Here is a 19,199-nt window from a genome sequence, read left to right on the forward strand (position 1 = left end):
ATCAACATATCGCCGCCGGTCTTGAACAATTCTGCAGGTAGGATGTATAGCAACACGCACTTTGTTTTGACTAGGTGATGAAATTTCAACACTATCATTTTCAATTGGGAAATTGGGATGGATTTAAATTCAACCTTTGTTGTTTTCAATTCAACTCTTTGGTGAGTGATACCAACCAATTTTCATCTAATTAAATTATTTAAATATGGTTTTGCTCAGAGTACTATAATATTTAATGGCACTAAAAACAATTGAATTAAATGTTATTCAAATTTAGTTGGGAAGCTATTCGTGGCATAAAAGGGGTATACTTCCTTCCCATTTCCTTAGCATAGTACCACTTTAGTAATGAACGTGTGAACATCTTTTCATTTAATATTTTAATCAATTTTTAGTGTAATTTAAACAACTAAATCAGAGCACGAATATAATCCGACTTCAATGCAAATACGTTCGCATACAGTTCTAAATAACCTTTTGTAGCATTTAACATTACACATACAGTGAAATTCTTCATAACGGACAGTTCTTTTAACCGAAAAGCCATATTAACCGGACAAATTTCGTGGACACAGCCTTTTCATTAATTTTTTCATACAAATATCATTTTAAACCATACTACCTTTTGAACCATTTTGATCAAAAAATCTCTCATAAACAGACAAAATTCAAAAAAATACCGAACAAGTTTTTTAAAAATCTGCGGTTTTCCTTAATACAATTTCTATTTGTATTTTAATCACCAATAATTAATTAAATGTAATTTATAAATTACTACGGTCGAAATAGCCCAGAAAGAGGAGTTTTCTTTCACGTATTATCTGACAAAACACTCGCTCTTAAATCCAAAAAATACATCGACAGTAAATTTTCGAGGGACAGACTCACAATTTTGTTTAGTGCAAACATGGTTGAAGATATAGAGCTACTTTTAGTTATAACTAAAACAGCCCGTCCACGAGCAGCTCGATATCCTTAAACGATATCGCGGAACTGCAAATGAATTGGAAATCTAACAAAGAAAAGCTTGTATGACTCGAGAAGGAATGAATGAATGGCTGCAGCAGTTCAATAAGCAAATAAGAGCTCAGAATTCTTTTGTTTTCGAATAATACATCATCTCATCAATGGGAATTAAACTTAACTTATATAAATATTGTTTTTTGTTTCCAAACACAATGGCAGCAAGCTAACCCCTTGATCAAGGGATAATCTAAAATATTTAAATTTTTAATAGGATCTTACTTCTAAAACATTTGCTAAGTAAAATTAATGCTAAAAGGTCGGTCTTAAAACTGTCGAAATCTATTAATGTGATTGAAGCTGTTTATTTCCTCAAAGCATCTTGATATAAAATAGAAACAACAACAATGCAAAATTGCTTCCGTATAGCAGGTTTTTCAAAAAGGTATGAAAATCTTACCGTGTTTGATCTTGAAGATGACATTCCGCTAAATATCATGCTAAATATTAGGAAGGGACTCGATTTGGCAAATTATTCCGACGATTTTCTTCAGGTAAACAGAAATATCTGTGGAAATTTAATTTGAAGAACAAAGCGATATTATGGACATAAGTTCAAAAGAAGAATCTAATGAAGAAACAAGTGACCCAATAACATCGTACGATAAGGTGTGAACACTCAGGTGCATTCAAAATATCATTTGAGTGCAATTTACTCCTAATTTTTTGTGCTCCCTCCCATAAGCAGACATCTCCCATAATCGGACAAAAACACTGCGACGGTGAGTGTCCAGTTATGAAAAATTTCACTATATATACTTGCATATCAATTTGAGGATGATATATCTACAACACTGACATCGGGCGACAAAATAACAAACGTCTTTGCATTATGATGCAAAATATTGAAAAAATCACTAGTGTTATTTTGTTTAAAAAATTTAGCTGCAGAGTTCACTGGAAAATTTCATATTATTGTATATCTATAAAGAATGTAATCAAATTTGAAGAAAGTGTCAAAGCTCAACATCACAAAAACGTTGTCACCTTCATATGACAAAAACTACAAAGTTATGTATATCTTAGTAACATATTTGTATTAGTAAAGGCTTTAACCTGATTTTAATCTATATTTTTGCCACGAATAATTGACACAAATTACATTCTACACGAATAAAAAGGCGTGCAATTAATTTGTTTTATATTTATAGATAATGAATTAAATAAAAAAAAATTTTATAGATAACTTATTTCTTAAAAATTATATATTTTTTATGTAAATAAATTGTGTAAACATAGATTATGTTCTTAACAGTTATAGCTTACCTAGCCAAAGCCATTCTAACATGGGAAAGTCCTCCAAGGGGCAACGATATGGTATCCACTTTGAATATATATCTTTAAGTCCAGAAGTGTTAAAATTTTGAAAATTATTTAATGAAGTTGTTTTATTTTACGAGTAGTTTTGCGAAAGTTTTTTGTACAAAAAAAAACTTAAAACCAGCTTTTTATTTCAAATATTTAAAACATCATGGTGTATTTTATAATACTTGTAATATTAAAATTTTGTGTTTTAATAAATAAAATTCTTCACTTTTACACGTTTTACACGTTTTACACTAATATCGATAAACAGATTTTAACAAATTGTTTGCATTTTTGAATATTATTTTTTATATTATTATAAATTTTCTATATATTTAATACTGTTAAGTTAAAAACATCATCATTTATACGAATTAATTAAAATTATTTGTTAAAGTAACATCATTTAATAGCTATAGTTAATTTTTTTGTATTACATTTAATAATTACATTTTATAATTATATACACTAAAAAAAATGATATAGCAACTTTAATTTTTATATATTGCTAAAATACACATTTAAGAAAATATATATAATATATAATTTCATTACATTAAAAATTTTTAATATTTTATGTTTTGGATTCTATATTTTCAATTGCGTCCTTATGTGTATTATAAATTGAATTTGTGTGCTTTTAAATTTATTTATAAGAATGATTTATTAGTTATTATATTATTTGAAAACATTTTAATTAAAAACGGCCTTAATTTGATTTTATATCTTGCAATGATACACATTAAATCAAGTGTTTATTAACTGCACAAAAAAAAGTGCTCATTTGGGTAAAAATCGACATAATTTATGTATAAAAATTTTTAAAATTGAAAAGAAATATAAAACCAAGAGAACCAATTAATTATATAAACATAAGCTAATGAGAGTACAACTGATGCCTTAAGGAACTTACATTTCTTGTCTAAGTTATGTTGAATATAATGGTGAAATGGGATTCCGAACTCTTTTAAAGTTATAATTTAGAACTAATTTTTTACTGAACTATTTTTAAAAGTTGATGCTCCGTAATATACACAACAATAGAATTAAATGCATTAAGATGAAAACAGTCTATATCGTTCATATTAATACCCAATTCTAAATTTATATAAATTTTATAATTTAATACCTAATTGCTCCCGTATTACAAACATTTTCGTGAGACTCTTAAAAAACATTTGTAATGGTTCACAGTCTAAGATTATTATGTTTAGAACAAAAATAGAATTGAGATTTGCAGAATCTTGATTACAGACACAGGCGATCTTTTATATGTTCTCCGTCTTTCTCTCTATAGAAAATTATTATCCCAAACTATAAAAAAATAGATAAAGTCCTTCTTTATAGAACATATGACAATTTGAATGGTTCTAGTACTGGTGTCATGTTTTTGATATCCCAACCACAGTAGTCTACGTTCACCAAAATTATTAACATTTATTGGTTTATTTAAAAATAATCAATCTTCCATAACAGTCTAACAGGATTGCTTGGAAAATTTACACAAACATTAAATAGCATTATATATGTATATACGAAAAATCGATATGCTAATAAAGTATCTGTATTTAATTTACAAACTTTTATTTGAAGCAATGAAATCAACAATAAATATGATAAATGAAAAAAATTTATTATGTTCTTAAATAGTTATATTTTTATATGAATATATTTAACTTAGCATTTTAAAAGATAAGATCGAGTATCTTAACATATAAGGCGAATTTAATACCTAAAGTTCAATCAAAACTAAAAAGTTTATTTTGCATACTTCTAATTCCACATGTCATAAACTAAATATTGTCTAATTAATCATTTTACAAATTTTTCTAACTAAAGATACAATTTAATTCACTTGCATCATAGAGCATTTAATCAAAGAAGAAAGTTAATATGTAGTAGTAAATGTTGACTTTTCTCTCCAACTACTAAAATAGGAAAAAGTCTGAGCATTAAAGCAAACTAATTTCGAAACAACTAATACTAGTAAATATTAAAACAAGAGAAACCTTTGCTGCTAACATACTCGTAGTATCTTTGTACTTAAAATCGGTTCTGGCAAACAATTTCATAATAGTGACGTGACAACTTGGAAAGAAAATGTTCAATGTCAATGCATTATTTATTTATGATGATATTTCTCTAAGCTATTGCAAATACATAGAAATATATAAATACATACCCAGAAAGTGTAGTCAGCAGCAAACAATATTATCAAGCTTTTTAAAACATTTTTGTTATTTGCAAATAAAAAAAGACAGTGATTATTTGAGAAAATAACACATCAACTATACTACTATATCTTATATACTAATATAAAAAAATAACAGAACACACCACATGACTAATACAAAAATCAAACTAAATTCCATTCCGCTAGTACACACATGCAAGGTTCTTCCTATTAATTTTGTAAAAAAAAATTCATAATGTTAAAAAAATTTCAAAAAAAAAAAAAAAAAAATACTAACAACTATTTGAATTCATTATAATATAAGTTACGATTATATCTATGGGATACAACTTTTATGTAGTAAGTATCTTGTGTGCGCCGGTGTTTAGTAGCGCTCTTATGGTCACATCAATAAACATCAAACATTTAAACTTTGCTTTCGAACGGCAAAACTAAAGCTTTTTGCTGCGAATGTAGCAACCATTTTCGAATAAAATTTATTTTTTAATTTGTATTTTATAAAAAATCACATTTTTTTGTAAAACTTAAATTTCTGTAATAACAATAATTATTTATAATAATAATAATCTAAAATTAGTATCATATATATAAAATTTCTAAACCAGAGTGCTGATTCTTATATAAAATACATATTTGGACAATTTATAGACCTCTTCTTTTTGTGCCCTTTGCTTACATATATTAACCACAATATATATATCTACATGTATTTATTGTATATGGTACTGGAATGTTATGGTTAGGCGACGTTAAGGATAGCGTTGTTTCTCAACTTATCATTGATGTGGATGCTTGTACCAATAATAATTGTGTATTTTTTATTAATTCAAATAAGATATTGAACTTTATAAGAATAAATAGTATATTTTAAAATTTTTTGCTAAGTTTAACACAATACAACAAAAGATATTAAAAAAAATGAAATACTAAACTTATTAGATAAAACCATACTACTATGAACTCGGAAATTTCTATGATATGGAAATTATGCCTGATATTAATTTATTAATATATATCTATGGGTTAAATGTCACAAATATTGTATTTACTTATTTAAATCATTTTCAGCACAACCTGTACAAATAAGAATATTTCTAAAATAACCTCCTCCTCCCTCTAATATGACAACCCGGAAATAAACTTTATCATTTTAACAGCAACATTTATATTTTTGAATTTAAACCATTTTATATGCAAAAATAAAACGTCTATATGGCAATACTGTTTTAGCAGAGACTCGAAAAGCAAAAGTGAGCACATGACAATAAAATTAGCTTTATTTGCTTACGAACTAAATTATTTGTAACAAGTTTATATATGTAGTCTAAGTTTATGCTCATTTATAAACAATAAATTGAGAAAGCACATGTTTTGTGATATTTTCAATAACGTACATCAACTAATTTGTATATTTTTTTAATCTATTATATGTGGCCTTTTAATGTTCATAAAAATAATAATAATGCAATGTGTACATTAAAATACAACAACAAACAGTGTTATTCTAGGCTCCATATCATATTCTTCTGAGACATTTATAAACTACTTTAACTTAAACTATTTTTGGTGCATGTATTTTTATTTAAAAATTAATCATTGACATAATCATAACAGAATTTCAAGTATATAAAAAAAAATATTTTAAAGAAGGTACCGGTTTAAGTTTTTATAAACTATATTACAGTTGCAACCTTCGCTTTTGAAATCAAAGTTCGACACTTTACTGTAATCTATGTACCGTCATTTGTACTAAAAGATTATAATATTGTTGGTTTTATATTTATAAATGTATGCATGTATGTTATATATATTTACATTTGCACTTCTGCAATAATTTAGAAATGTTTAGAATTGCATTAAATAAATTTAAACGGCAAATTATTTGGACGTTTTTCTAACACATAATGTACGTAATAATACATGTTTTCGTTTGGTCAAAAGTTTTTCAAGTAATTTGCAAACATCATCTTTTTATAATGGCAACACTGCAGAATAATATAAACTTGAGAGCACTACCACAACTTTTGCTCATTTTTCTTGAAGCTTATGTGCCTCTTTTTATTGTAGCACCAAACTCGCTCACACACATATCTTGGGTGACAATGACTATATTAAAAAGTACATTCGCATTAGTAATAAAGGCAACAAGAAAAAAAAGATTTTAATATTAAAAAATAAATACAATATATACTCTCTTTTCACTTATTTGGAGCCACCATCTTGTTGTATATATGAATGTATGGTATATGTACTTGACTTCATCATGTATGATGACCTCAAACAAAATTTTTGGTACTAAATATAAAGAAAAAATACATTTGTTGGATATACTATAATAAAATTTTGTCAGGAACTAAGCTATGCATTGTTTTATCAAACAGAATTTCTTGCGAAAAAATATCATTTATTGAGCACACAAATTGCAAATATATTTCAAGAATTATTTGTTAAATTTTCAATTCGTATTAGCACGTTTCACGTATATACATAAGTATATACTTTTTTATTATTAAGGTCACATTACACATTTGTTAAGAATTTCACGGTTAAACGTGCCATTCCAAAAACTTAATTTTAAAATTAAATAATGAATCTTTTACATTTAGTTAATTATAAAATAGGTAAAATCACTTTTTGCCCGTCTTCAATTCAAAAAAAAATTATACTATTGACATCGAAAGTCGACTAAATGTTCTTTAACGTCGCTGTTGTACTCTCAACGCGCAGCAGCTGACTGAAGAGCTTTTTTTTGATTTTTCCATGCGTATCAGTACTGATAAATAGTAACGAAGCTTTTTATAACGTATGTATGTATTAAGTTCTCTCACGGTGGTGAAAATTTAATAACAATTTCTTATAAAACGTATTCTGCCTTATTAAATTTATGTTTATGTTTACGTTTATTTATAACCCGAAATTTAAATGACTTAAATATAATTTAGAATTCACATAAAACAAACTGATTTCAAAAGAAATTAAAATGATTTAGAAAATAACAAACTTTTTAATAAAAAGGTACATTAAAGAGACCATCTACGAATTATACAGAAATATAGAAATATATAATAGTCAAATCGTATGAATTATAGTATATTAATTAAATAATAAAATATAAATATTCCAATTAAATATTTTTATTTAAGAATGTTTAATAGAAATATATATACATATTTATATAATATATATTGATTGTTCTATATGCAAGAAATATTTTAAAATTGCTAAGGAGTTCATCGGAGTGTTTTTCAATAAGTACAAAAAATAAGCTCTTTACAATATAAAAGTAGTAATATATAATATTTATCACATATCACCTGCGAATTATATTACTCGTTTATTAATAAAAATATGATTTAAAAAAAAATATATATTTCGTATATCAATATGTACAGTACAAAATTATTAAAAAACAATGTAACCTACATTCAACGATGTGTTATGTTGTATTATGAATAATGTATTATGAATATCATAAATATATTTCTGTTTTTGGTATTATTAGTACATCAGACAAAATTAAAGATCTTACGAGTTTTTGTCAATATACTACGAAGTTAATTTGTCTTAACCATTGTCCTAGCGTCAAAGATCAAAGTTTATGATTTGCAAATTGTATGATACTACATAAATGACCAGTGTAAATTCTAGTGAAATACAAACTGGCCTAAGTTCCTTAGATATCTATGGCTTATACACTACAGTTCATCTCTTGCTTAAAACTACAAATACATTTTGATGTTTTATTTTCAGCGAAAAAAAGTGTGATTCAATTTACCACTTCCTTTGCTAAACGCAGTAGAAAATGGAAAATGTTTCAATTTTTAATAGATCGAAATGGTGCACATGAGTTTAATAATCCAGGCAAATCAAATGAAAAAATGAATGATGTCTATGGACCAATAAATGTTTATTATCAAGGAAAATTTGGAAATTTAGTGCAAATATACTTTATAAAAGAGAGAGAGATAATTTGCTTTGCAAGTTAAAAGAACTACAAATCGTATTTTATTGGCCTCCACCAACTTTAAATAAAACCTTATAAATACAAATGCATGAAGGTTTGTATTAAATCGTTTTAGGTCTTTTGTTACCTCATGGATTTATGATATTTGTAAACTGACCGAAAAGGAACAATCTATATTTCTCGTACACAGAATAAGAAACTTAAATTAAAATATTTTGCGATACAAAATTTTTTGCTTATATCAATTTCTCTATAGGTAAAATAATAATGATACTTAATACAGTATATACATTAAGAAATTTATGTATATAACTCTATGAGATTTTTATATAATTACTTATAATCGAACTTAAAACAAATCAAAGGAAAAATATACCTATGAGTTTATCTAAAAAAACAAATATGTTAATCAGTTTTTTAAATCTGACTTGGGACAATAATTCAGATAATATAAACACTAATTAATAATACACATTAAATATCTTCAAAAATGCGTTATGCGTAAAGATTGTTTACAATATTTTGGCATAAGAGGAAATAAGAATATTATTACAACCTTTAAGCAATTATTTAACTTAAAAAGTAAAAGTTATTTTAACATACATTACCTGCTTATTGCTGAAGATAAATTTGCGAATTTTTTCTTGGAGAAAACACACACAGCACTTTATGACGATGTCATAAGCCTTAGAAAGAACGAAGACACTATATTATTTGAATTCTTTGTTGAAATTTTAATATAAAGAGTTATGCTCTTTACACCTATGTATTATCAAAATATGTATGATTTGTTGTCTTTAACAATTTGCAACTTCTCAGACTAATTATATTTACATAAAACTTTTCTAATAAACTGATGAAATTAGGGTCACTTATATTTTTTCAAATAAACTTTGCTGAAATAAAAGTTATTGACTTTTCGTTTATTAATAAAATTTTTATGAACGTTATAAAGAACTTATTTCACGCAAAATCCAAACCTAATTTGACAGCAAAAGTTATCTACGGCAGACTTTCAATAAAAGTGTTGCAGTGCAGCTAATAACATACATACATAGATGCATTTTAGTTTTGTTAACGTAAAATTAAAAAAACTACTATTTGTTCCGTCTAGCTCATCTATATAAAACATACAAATATTAATTACATGCGAAAGTTAAAGAAACTAACTACTTAAAAAAATAACTACTATATAATTTTGTTTTAAATTTTTTTTTGCATAATGTTATACTCATCTTGGAATTCAATAGTTTCAGCTAATTACGTACGAAGTGTATTGCTGAAGCACCATATATATATTATTTTGCCAACATATTTTAATGAGTGTATATTATAAAATATTTGATTATGTGATCAAAAAAAAGAATTTTATAATAATATAACATTTGGAATCTGCAGTTGTATATAAAAAACATACAGTTAATCAAAAATAATATCAAAATTACTAGATATTTATTTAATAACTATATTCTGTCACTCCAAAGTGAGATAAAAAGAAAACTTGGCTAAGTTTTTAATATGTACATTTAATAACAACACTACCCTTTCATAATAGACTAGTTATAAAGTCTATAACTATATTAGTAACTGCATTAATTCTTGATTCTTCTTCTTCTTGAGTTAGTGCTATTACGCACTTTTACTCTATAATGGCTGGGGGGCTTATCTCTATCTCTTAATATTATCGAGCTTAGGTCATTTATTTAACATATAAAAAATATTTTTTTAAATAAAAATTACATATAATAATTTGTGTTAAATATTTAAGAAAAAACAATAATATTTATTATTGTACACTGAAGATGGTTTGTAATGCAAATAATTTTTTATAAATATAATAAAATATTTAACACAAATTAATAAGTGTAATTATTAAAACATTAAAAAAACATTTTTTATAATTTTATGTGTTAAATTAACAACCTAAGTAAATTTTTCATAATAACCATTGATTGTAATTAGTTTGTTAACACTATATTTACTTTATTTATTAGTTAAAACAAAAACTAACACAAAATATTTAACAATGTTTGTTTAATAAACGCTATAAAACTATTTAATATTTAAAAAATCTGCTTCACAACTACTATGCCTTGGTCGCTGAAACTCAAATCATTTTCTTTTAACGTGGCAGGCATCTTCCACCTGAAAGGAAAAATCAAATTACAGCAGTGAAGCCAATAAATCAGCGAGAGATATTAGTAAGTTAACTGGCCTCTACAATAGATTTATTTTGGTTACATTTTTATAATCAAAAGTGAATATCTATTGTATTCGAATTTTGTTTATGAACAAAAAATTGTATGTGTTGTGAAAAAGTGTGAATGTTTGTAAAAGACTTGCCAAAATCGAACCAATGTAGACGCAGTATATCACTGTTAAGTAGCTATACTCCATATCACTAAAAATACTACACACCTGTTCTTAGTACCAGTGTTGCATTGAGAACTGTTAAAAATATTATAACTATTTACTTATTACATCCCTGTCAATTATAATTTTTTCTTCTTACAAATCAATTATCGAAAAAAAGTGATGTGGATAAAAATTTTGGTTTAGTTAATTAATGTAATTATTTGGAAAATTTTAGTGCTAGTAATAGTATGTGCACGTAAAAATTTATCATTATATATATAAATTCAAAATTCTATTGTAATTAAAATTTGATTTTTGTATAACCATAATAGCACAACAAATAAAATAGTTTTGGTATTATTAATATTTAATATACCAATAACTATTTAAATATATCTTGGCATTCAACTCGCTAAAGTTATATAAATCTTTAAAATGGACGGAAATAAAGATGAAGCGAATCGTTGCATCGAAATTGGTGTTCAAGCTCTATCAGAAGGAAAATTCCAAAAAGCAGAAAAATTTCTAATAAAAGCTGAACAATTATTTCCAACACAACGAGCTAAAGGTAACAATTTCTATTATGTTAGTTTTTGAAATGTGTTGCTCAAGCAAATAAATTATACAGATGTTTTAATGCAAGTACGGAACTTAGCTAAGTCCGGCAATAGTAAAGAAAAACAAGAACCAGAGCAACAGCCTGAAAGTACGCGTAAACGTAAAAACTCTGATTCTCGTCATGCTGAACCTGATTACACTACAGAACAACTTGAAGCTGTTCGCAAAATTAAAAGGTAATAATTTTTTTTATGTGGGAAACAACATTAATGTGAGCTACTTATTACAGATGTAAAAACTTTTATGACGTACTTGGTATCACCAAAGAAGCAACTGATTCTGAGATAAAAAAATCTTATAAAAAATTGGCGCTTCAATTACATCCTGATAAAAACAAAGCACCAGGCGCTGCTGATGCTTTTAAAGCAGTTGGTAACGCAGCAGCTATCCTTACAGATGCTGAGAAACGAAAGTCATATGATTTATACGGTATAAATGAGGCGAATGGCCAAAGTTCAGGCGCCGGAATGCGTAATCAATATTATTCTAATGAATATGGTTATGCTCGTGGCTTTCAATCTGACGTTAGTGCTGAAGAACTTTTTAATCTTTTCTTCGGAGGTGGTTTTCCACAACAAAATGTTTTTATGCGTCAACAGCGACGTCGTCAGCAACATCGTGACGACAGAGAAGTGAGTATAAGAATAAAACGTCATTTTATATAATTGTATTAATATTATGCTAGTAAATATATCATATATAATAATTTATGGTGCGATTGCTGTATGCAGTCGATTCAAGAATGGACTCATGCTAAAGGTATCCCATACAAAGCAATCTGTGGCAGTCTTTTTTGTGTCAGTATGAACCTTACAGTTTTGCCAGATACTGAAATAATCTCCAGTCATGTCACTACGTCGTTCTATCGGTTGTCATCGCGTGTAGCATGTTAACCATCTTTATGTCTAATCCTGCAGGATTAGATGTTGTTGTTGTGACCTGCAGAAATCTGTAAAGCAGATAACATGAAAGGAATTACAATACGAATTCATGGGTCAGGATTTGAGTTAATTGTGTTAGAGGGTGTTATTTAGGAGTAAGAGTGGGTTGCAAGATGGGTAGAAAAAATTATCCTTTAATGTCTTACAGATGTACACCGGCATTTAGGTGTGTTAGTTAGAGTGTACAACAAAGTTCTCAAAATGCCTTCACACAAATTTTAATTAATTTAATTTAATTTTTACCGACCCAGTTTAGATATAACATTCCAAAGAAGAGTGCGTTACCTGCGGCTTTCTATACCTTCCTAATTTCCCATCACATACCTTTCAAATTTCATTCACCTTATATATAATTGGTGTTGAGTTTAACATCATCAAAAATCACAACGCGATAATTAATAGTTGAGTTCCTACTTAATCACAATAACCACAAAAGCAAAAACAGCACTTAATATTAATTAATTATCAAACTAGTAGGAAGAAGAAAAAGAGAATATTTATATATTTTTATACTGATATATTCACTCTACTATGTTTACATTTACAGAACCAAGCAGGTGGATCTTCGGCTTTAATTAATTTGCTTCCTATATTGTTATTAATTGGCTTATCAATGATGTCGTCATTCTTTATTTCGGATCCAATTTACAGTCTTACACCATCACAGTAAGTTTTTCGATCACTATTGCCTTAGTATTTTATCTAACATATTTTATATATTTTTAGAAAATATTCTGTTAAGCGAGAAACAAATTCACTTAAAATACCGTATTATGTTAAAGACAACTTTTATTCAGAGTATCAAGGATCTGTGCTGCGATTGGAAGAGTCTGTGGAAGAGGAGTTTATTACTCATTTAAAACATTCGTGTAGTCGCGAAAGAAATTACCGTTAGTAACTAATAAATTTATATTTTTATTATAAATTGTCGGGCTTATGATATATTCTTTTAATTTTAGGAGACTCAATGTTGGCTAAAGCACGTACATTTGGTGACCGTGACTTATTCCGTAAAGCGCAAAACATGAATATGCCTTCATGCGAACATCTTCAAAAATATTTAAATACATAGTTTAATTTACCAATAACTACTTAGTGTTCCATATATCACACATTTTATTTTCACTTAATGAAAGTTTTAGAATATTAAATTGGAATGTCGTTAATAGTAGTTTCAAAATTACTTAACTAAATTTTTGGAACATTAACAATTTTTTGTTTTTATTTTAAGTTGTTGGTTTTGCTAATTTATATGTATAGTATTTAAATATTTTGATGTATAAGTGTAATGGTTATAACTGAAGCTAAGCAATACAAAAAAAAACCAGTTAAATAATTTGCGTCAACATGATATTTCAATGATGCAGTTTCTATTCGATTAGCCTGAACTCCCTGAGTAAAGCTCTGAAATCATTGTTATATAATTTGTCATTAAAAAGTTTTTCATCAAAATAAAACTTTAAAAATAATATAAACTAAATTTTTATTTTAATATATCGTGCCTTCGCACGATATACTGCTATGACAAAATACTATGTGAAGAGGGCATCACAATAGGCAACATATATCTCCGAGTGAAAGTGATAACAGATAAGGACGACCCTCACAACACAACCTACTGCGTAATATGAAATCACAGTTTGTTTTTATAAAATTAAATATTCAAGGTAGCTGTTTTGATTAAATTAAAAAGTTGGGTAAAATATTCTAATCCAGTTTTACACAATCTGCTTCCATTTATAACCGTTTATTCTTCGATCAATTGAATTAAAGCTTTATACTTTCTGGAAATTTTAACTGATGTATGCGGGCGTTTGCGACTTTAGATTACTTAACAGTATATTGCGTAGAGTTACGATCAGACTTATAGAAACACAAGCAAAATTATTTGCATTTTCGACTACGTTTAATAAATATATCCTCTACTTCAAATGTATATATCATTTCACATTTAAAAAGTTTTTTATTGGTAAAAATTTCTAAGGTTTTCTAAACTATAAAGTAGTTAAGTTTCATTAACATATATTTTGTACAATTTATTAGTTTGCTATTATAGCTTCTAGGGCAGCCACAAGATCTCCACTTTGTTCTCGCAAAACCTTCTCTGCTTGAGCTTTAGTGATTAACATTTCATTCATCTAATAGAAATCAACTATTAAAATATATGTTATGTACAGAATATAAAGCAATAATTACGATTATTTCAATGTCTTCCTTTTTAACATGTACTTTCTGCAGCTCCTTTTCTTTAGCTACCTTTAACTCATCTTCTTTACTACGTTGGTTGCCAAATTGTTCTACCGCCTGAATATCGATGTATAAAAAAGTAACAAGTCTTATTTTTATTAAAATTTTTAAATTTTAGTTTTACTAACGCTGGATATATTAGCAGCTGATATTTCTTTTTCCTCGGCATAATCTGTTACACGTTCCAAATCTGCAGCTCCGCCATCGTGACGAGTCTGTTTTTTTTGCTTTTTATCCTGCACTTCATCATCACCACCATTTATTTCGTGTTCAGACATTTTCCAAATTTAGATTATAATTCTCACTGTAGTATTAGATATAAAATGTGCACTAATAAAAATGTTTAATATGTTAATCAGTGTTGTAAGTATAAGAAAAATAAATGTATACAGAGTTGCAATTTTGTAACGCTGAATAAAGCAATAAATATCAATAGGTGCTTTTGGTGGCTCGCAAGTGTGCAAAAAACAACAAATTGCTGACTTATAATTGCTTAAATGTACACAAAACGACTCGATTTTCTCTATCTAAGCAAGTAGTTGTGAAGTATGTTGCTCTACAGTTTAAGTAAAAATAATTATTCTCAAAAATATTATTTGCATACATATGTGGTTAATATTGCATTTAATTCCACACGTAGTTATTTGCTGAATAATTATTAGTTATTCCACAAAGTATCACATCAAATTTATACAACTCTGTGGCAGCACCAAAAAATATAAATAAAAGAACTGTCAACAAGGCACAAAGGAGACAACAATAGCCGCAGTTCCCGCCAGTAGTAGTTTGGAAAAAGACAAAGCAGCACGTGAATAAAACGAAAAAACACAAATTTTAACTTTAAGAATATTTTATAATAACTAAGTATAAGAAATAAATAAACTTATCCATTACCAATACGGAGTGTTAAATTCGAAATAAACCCCAACATAACAAACCACTACATTGGTGACCAAGCCGACGTCGAATATATAAAAAAAAAATGGCTACTCAAGAGCAAAAGATAACCGAAGACACTAACCCAATCAATGAAAACGCAACAATCACTGCAATAAAGCTGCCGATGCCAACATTAATAAAAAACAACATTGACCTTTGGTTTATTCAGTTGGACTACTGGTTCCAAGTCAACAACATAAAGGGCGATACTCAAAAGTTTGGCACAGTTATCGCAGCATTGGATGCATCGCTGTTAGAACAAATTTATAACACAATACAGAATCCACCAGCAACTCAGAAGTACGAAGCTATCAAGCAAGCAATAATAAAAAACTTTGCGGATAGTGAACAAAAACGCGTACAAAAATTAGTTAGTGGTTTACAGCTTGGGGATAAAAAGCCATCCCATCTTTTAAGCGAATTGCAACGTATTAGTGGAAGCAAACAAGACGAACAATTACTGAAAGGGTTATGGTTACAACGTCTTCCTGTAGAAGTACAGACATGTCTAGCCACAATTCAAGTGGAACTACCTAAGATGGCGGAATTGGCAGACAACATAACCGAAACAATCCGTATAAACTCAACAATGCAAGGAACTTACGTCAATGCAGCTAACGTCCCTGCAGCAGCTCATATTCAACGTGATGCACAAATCGAACAACTTCAACGAGAAGTGACCAGACTGACGAAAATGGTCTCGAAATTATCAACCGAACACCGCTCAAGAACAAATCAACGTTCACGTTCAACATCCAGAAACCGGAAATGTCATGATGATAGTGAAGAAAAGACCAGTACAAATTGTTGGTATCATAGAACATATGGGGCAAATGCAAAAAATTGCAAGCAGCCATGCACATATGGCACAAAAAACTAAAACCGACTTCGTCTACGGCGGCAGAGGAAGTTGTAAACGAAACATCTACAAGACTGTTCGTCTATGACAATAAGACAAAAAAATCATTCCTAATAGACACGGGTGCAGATGTTTCACTTATTGCCGCCAAACAAAAAAATTCAAATACAAACAATAAGAACGAAAGAATACTCTACGCAGCAAATGGTTCTATGATCAAAACATTTGGAGAAATAGAGATAACTCTAGCTCTTGGCTTACGAAGAAATTTCACATGGCCATTTATTATCGCAGATGTAAACACTTCAATCATCGGTGCAGATTTTTTAAATCATTTCGGATTAATAGTAGACATAAAAATGAAACGATTGATCGACACATCAACAAAGATTTTCTCAGCCGCAAGTGAACGTAAGGTAAATGCGCAAAAAAATATCAACTGTGAACACATCTTGCAAAATTGCAGATCTACTAAAAGAATACATCGACATCACTAAACCAACACCGACAAATCGCCAGGTGACAAAAGTCACTCACCACATATTAACAAAAGGTCCACCAATATGTGAGAGACCACGTAGGTTACCTCCAGACAAGCTAGCAGCAGCAAAAGAAGAATTCCAAAACTTAGTCACAGCCGGAATATGCCGTCCATCAAGCAGTAATTGGGCTAGCCCCTTACATATGGTAAAAAAACCAGACGGTAGTTGGAGACCTTGCGGAGATTACCGTCGCTTAAATGCAATCACCATCCCAGATCGTTACCCAGTTCCTCACATACATGATTTTGCACACATGTTATATAACCAAAAAGTTTTTTCAACCATCGACCTGATTAAGGCATATCACCAGATACCAGTTGAACCGGGGGATATTCCAAAAATGGCGATCATAACTCCATTTGGATTATTTGAATTTACTAACATGACATTCGGACTTTGCAATGCAGGTCAAACATTTCAACGCTTCATTCACGAAGTATTACGAGATCTCGAATTTGCCTTTGCCTATATTGACGACGTCATTATTGCATCAGCAAACGAGGAAGAGCACAGGCAACACTTGCAACAAGTATTCGAACGATTCAGAAAACATGGTTTAATAATAAACGTATCAAAATGCGTTTTTGCTCAAAACACAGTAAAATTTCTTGGTTATCTCATCAGTGAAAAGGGCATTCAACCTCTACCAGATCGAGTGAAGAGCATCAGCGAGTACCCGCTTCCAACAAAAACAAAAGAATTAAGAAGATTTCTAGCATTACTTAACTTTTATCGCAGGTTCGTACCAAACGCTGTAGATTCTCAAACTGCACTTCAACAAATGATAAAAGGAAACAAGAAGAACGACAACACACCGTTATGCTGGACCGAAGTGAACAAAACAATCTTCCAAAAATGTAAAGATGAACTAACAAACTCGACACTACTTGTTCATCCGTCAAAAACTGCTACGCTTGCATTACAAGTAGACGCCTCGGATAAAGCTCTCGGCGCAGTTCTTCATCAAGTGACAAACAGCACGTTCCAACCACTCGGTTTTTTCTCTAAACGATTAACAGATACACAAAAACGATACAGCACATACGATCGTGAGTTGTTAGCCGCATATCAGGGCATAAAACATTTTCGACATATGTTAGAAGGTCGTGAATTCGTATTAATAACTGACCACAAGCCACTCACGTTCGCATTCCAGCAAAAGTCCGACAAGGCTTCACCACGTCAAGTCCGTCAGCTTGATTATATAGGTCAATTTACAACGAATATCGTTCATGTCAGCGGAAAAGACAACATCCCAGCAGATTTTCTCTCGCGGATAGATAGTATTAGCATCCCAAAAATCGACTACGATTGTATAATTGGATTACAACGATGTTGCCCACAACTACAAGATATCAAAAACAACAATTCCATCGAAATCAAACTTTTATCTTTACCAACAATATCAGATAAAATTTATTGCGAAGTTTCAACTGGGCGAATTCGTCCTTACATTCCGCAGAAATACCGGCTACATATCTTTAAAGCTACGCATGGGTTGTCTCATCCCAGCATTCGGGGCACAACAAAAATGATAGCTGAAAAATTTTTCTGGCCTTCTATAAATGCTGATATCAGAAACTGGACCCGACAATGTATCCCATGCCAACGTTCTAAAGTGCAACGTCACAACCGTTCACCTATTTGTCAATATGAACTCGCTGAACACAGATTCGAACATATAAACATAGATATCGTCGGCCCGCTACCACCATCAAACAACTGCACATATATATTAACCATCATCGACCGTTTCAGCCGATGGCCAGAAGCAATTCCGATCCCAGATCAAACAGCGGAAACCATCGCAAACGCACTGATTACTCAATGGATCGCACGTTTTGGCGTACCCTTACGTATCACAACAGACCAAGGAAGACAATTTGAATCTTCATTGTTCAACCAACTAGCTGAAGTTATCGGTTGCAAACACTTACGAACTACGAGTTACCATCCTCAAAGTAACGGAATGGTGGAACGATTTCACCGCACATTAAAAGCAGCCTTAATGTGCCACCAAACAACTTCTTGGACAGAAGTTTTACCAATAGTATTGTTAGGTCTACGCACGACTTTTAAACCAGACATTGGAGCTTCTGCTGCTGAAATGCTATATGGCCAAACTCTACGTTTACCGGGCGAAATAGTAAGCAACCCTAGCCACAGAAATATAAATCAACACGATTTCATAACCAGGCTAAGAGAACAAATG

The 19,199-nt window shown here is 29.4% G+C and overlaps 4 protein-coding genes across 5 annotated transcripts in view; 2 read left to right on the forward strand and 2 right to left on the reverse strand.

Moving 5' to 3' along the window:
* Nucleotides 1–9,338, reverse strand: part of LOC119685935 (protein roadkill) — a 63,017-nt gene extending 53,679 nt beyond the window's left edge. Inside the window, exons 1-2 of one of the 2 annotated variants that reach the window (XM_038100348.1) lie at nt 7,123–7,253; nt 2,290–2,796 (exon numbers count right to left, since the gene is read on the reverse strand). In XM_038100348.1, coding sequence (XP_037956276.1) covers nt 2,290–2,303 — 14 coding nt within the window. In that variant the 5' untranslated portion in view covers nt 2,304–2,796; nt 7,123–7,253. Of the gene's footprint in view, nt 1–2,289; nt 2,797–7,122; nt 7,254–9,094 lie in introns of those variants that run through there. The other variant, XM_038100349.1, reaches the window with a different exon arrangement.
* Nucleotides 9,339–10,976: 1,638 nt separating this feature from the next.
* On the forward strand, nt 10,977–13,713 carry LOC119681322 (dnaJ homolog subfamily B member 12). The gene is made up of 6 exons (XM_038094481.1): nt 10,977–11,409; nt 11,470–11,635; nt 11,689–12,091; nt 12,948–13,066; nt 13,127–13,290; nt 13,360–13,713. Exons 1-6 carry the CDS (start codon nt 11,277–11,279, stop codon nt 13,470–13,472), a joined length of 1,098 nt encoding a protein of 365 aa, XP_037950409.1. The 5' UTR covers nt 10,977–11,276; the 3' UTR covers nt 13,473–13,713.
* A 630-nt stretch (nt 13,714–14,343) lies between these two features.
* Nucleotides 14,344–15,009, reverse strand: LOC119682707 (huntingtin-interacting protein K-like). The gene is made up of 3 exons (XM_038096200.1): nt 14,776–15,009; nt 14,597–14,704; nt 14,344–14,538 (listed from the first exon to the last, which is right to left on the reverse strand). Exons 1-3 carry the CDS (start codon nt 14,923–14,925, stop codon nt 14,440–14,442), a joined length of 357 nt encoding a protein of 118 aa, XP_037952128.1. The 5' UTR covers nt 14,926–15,009; the 3' UTR covers nt 14,344–14,439.
* Nucleotides 15,010–15,629: 620 nt separating this feature from the next.
* On the forward strand, nt 15,630–16,466 carry LOC119675509. Its single transcript, XM_038086716.1, has one exon. It carries the CDS (start codon nt 15,630–15,632, stop codon nt 16,464–16,466), a length of 837 nt encoding a protein of 278 aa, XP_037942644.1.
* Nucleotides 16,467–19,199: the final 2,733 nt, after the last annotated feature.

Source organism: Teleopsis dalmanni, chromosome 2 (assembly GCF_002237135.1).
Source record: "Teleopsis dalmanni isolate 2A chromosome 2, ASM223713v2, whole genome shotgun sequence".
Lineage (NCBI taxonomy): Eukaryota > Metazoa > Arthropoda > Insecta > Diptera > Diopsidae > Teleopsis > Teleopsis dalmanni.

What these genes read in the sequence shown, in the direction of transcription:
- LOC119681322 (XM_038094481.1), top strand. Translation starts at nt 11,277, where the DNA reads ATGGACGGAAATAAAGATGAAGCGAATCGTTGCATCGAAATTGGTGTT. An exon ending in TCCAACACAACGAGCTAAAG is followed by an intron (nt 11,410 to 11,469) that starts GTAACAATTTCT and finishes TAAATTATACAG; the next exon opens with ATGTTTTAATGCAAGTACGG. An exon ending in TACAGTCTTACACCATCACA is followed by an intron (nt 13,067 to 13,126) that starts GTAAGTTTTTCG and finishes ATATATTTTTAG; the next exon opens with AAAATATTCTGTTAAGCGAG.
- LOC119682707 (XM_038096200.1), bottom strand. Translation starts at nt 14,925, where the DNA reads ATGTCTGAACACGAAATAAATGGTGGTGATGATGAAGTGCAGGATAAA. An exon ending in CAGCTGCTAATATATCCAGC is followed by an intron (nt 14,705 to 14,775) that starts GTTAGTAAAACT and finishes ATCGATATTCAG; the next exon opens with GCGGTAGAACAATTTGGCAA. An exon ending in AGGAAGACATTGAAATAATC is followed by an intron (nt 14,539 to 14,596) that starts GTAATTATTGCT and finishes GATTTCTATTAG; the next exon opens with ATGAATGAAATGTTAATCAC.
- LOC119675509 (XM_038086716.1), top strand. Translation starts at nt 15,630, where the DNA reads ATGGCTACTCAAGAGCAAAAGATAACCGAAGACACTAACCCAATCAAT.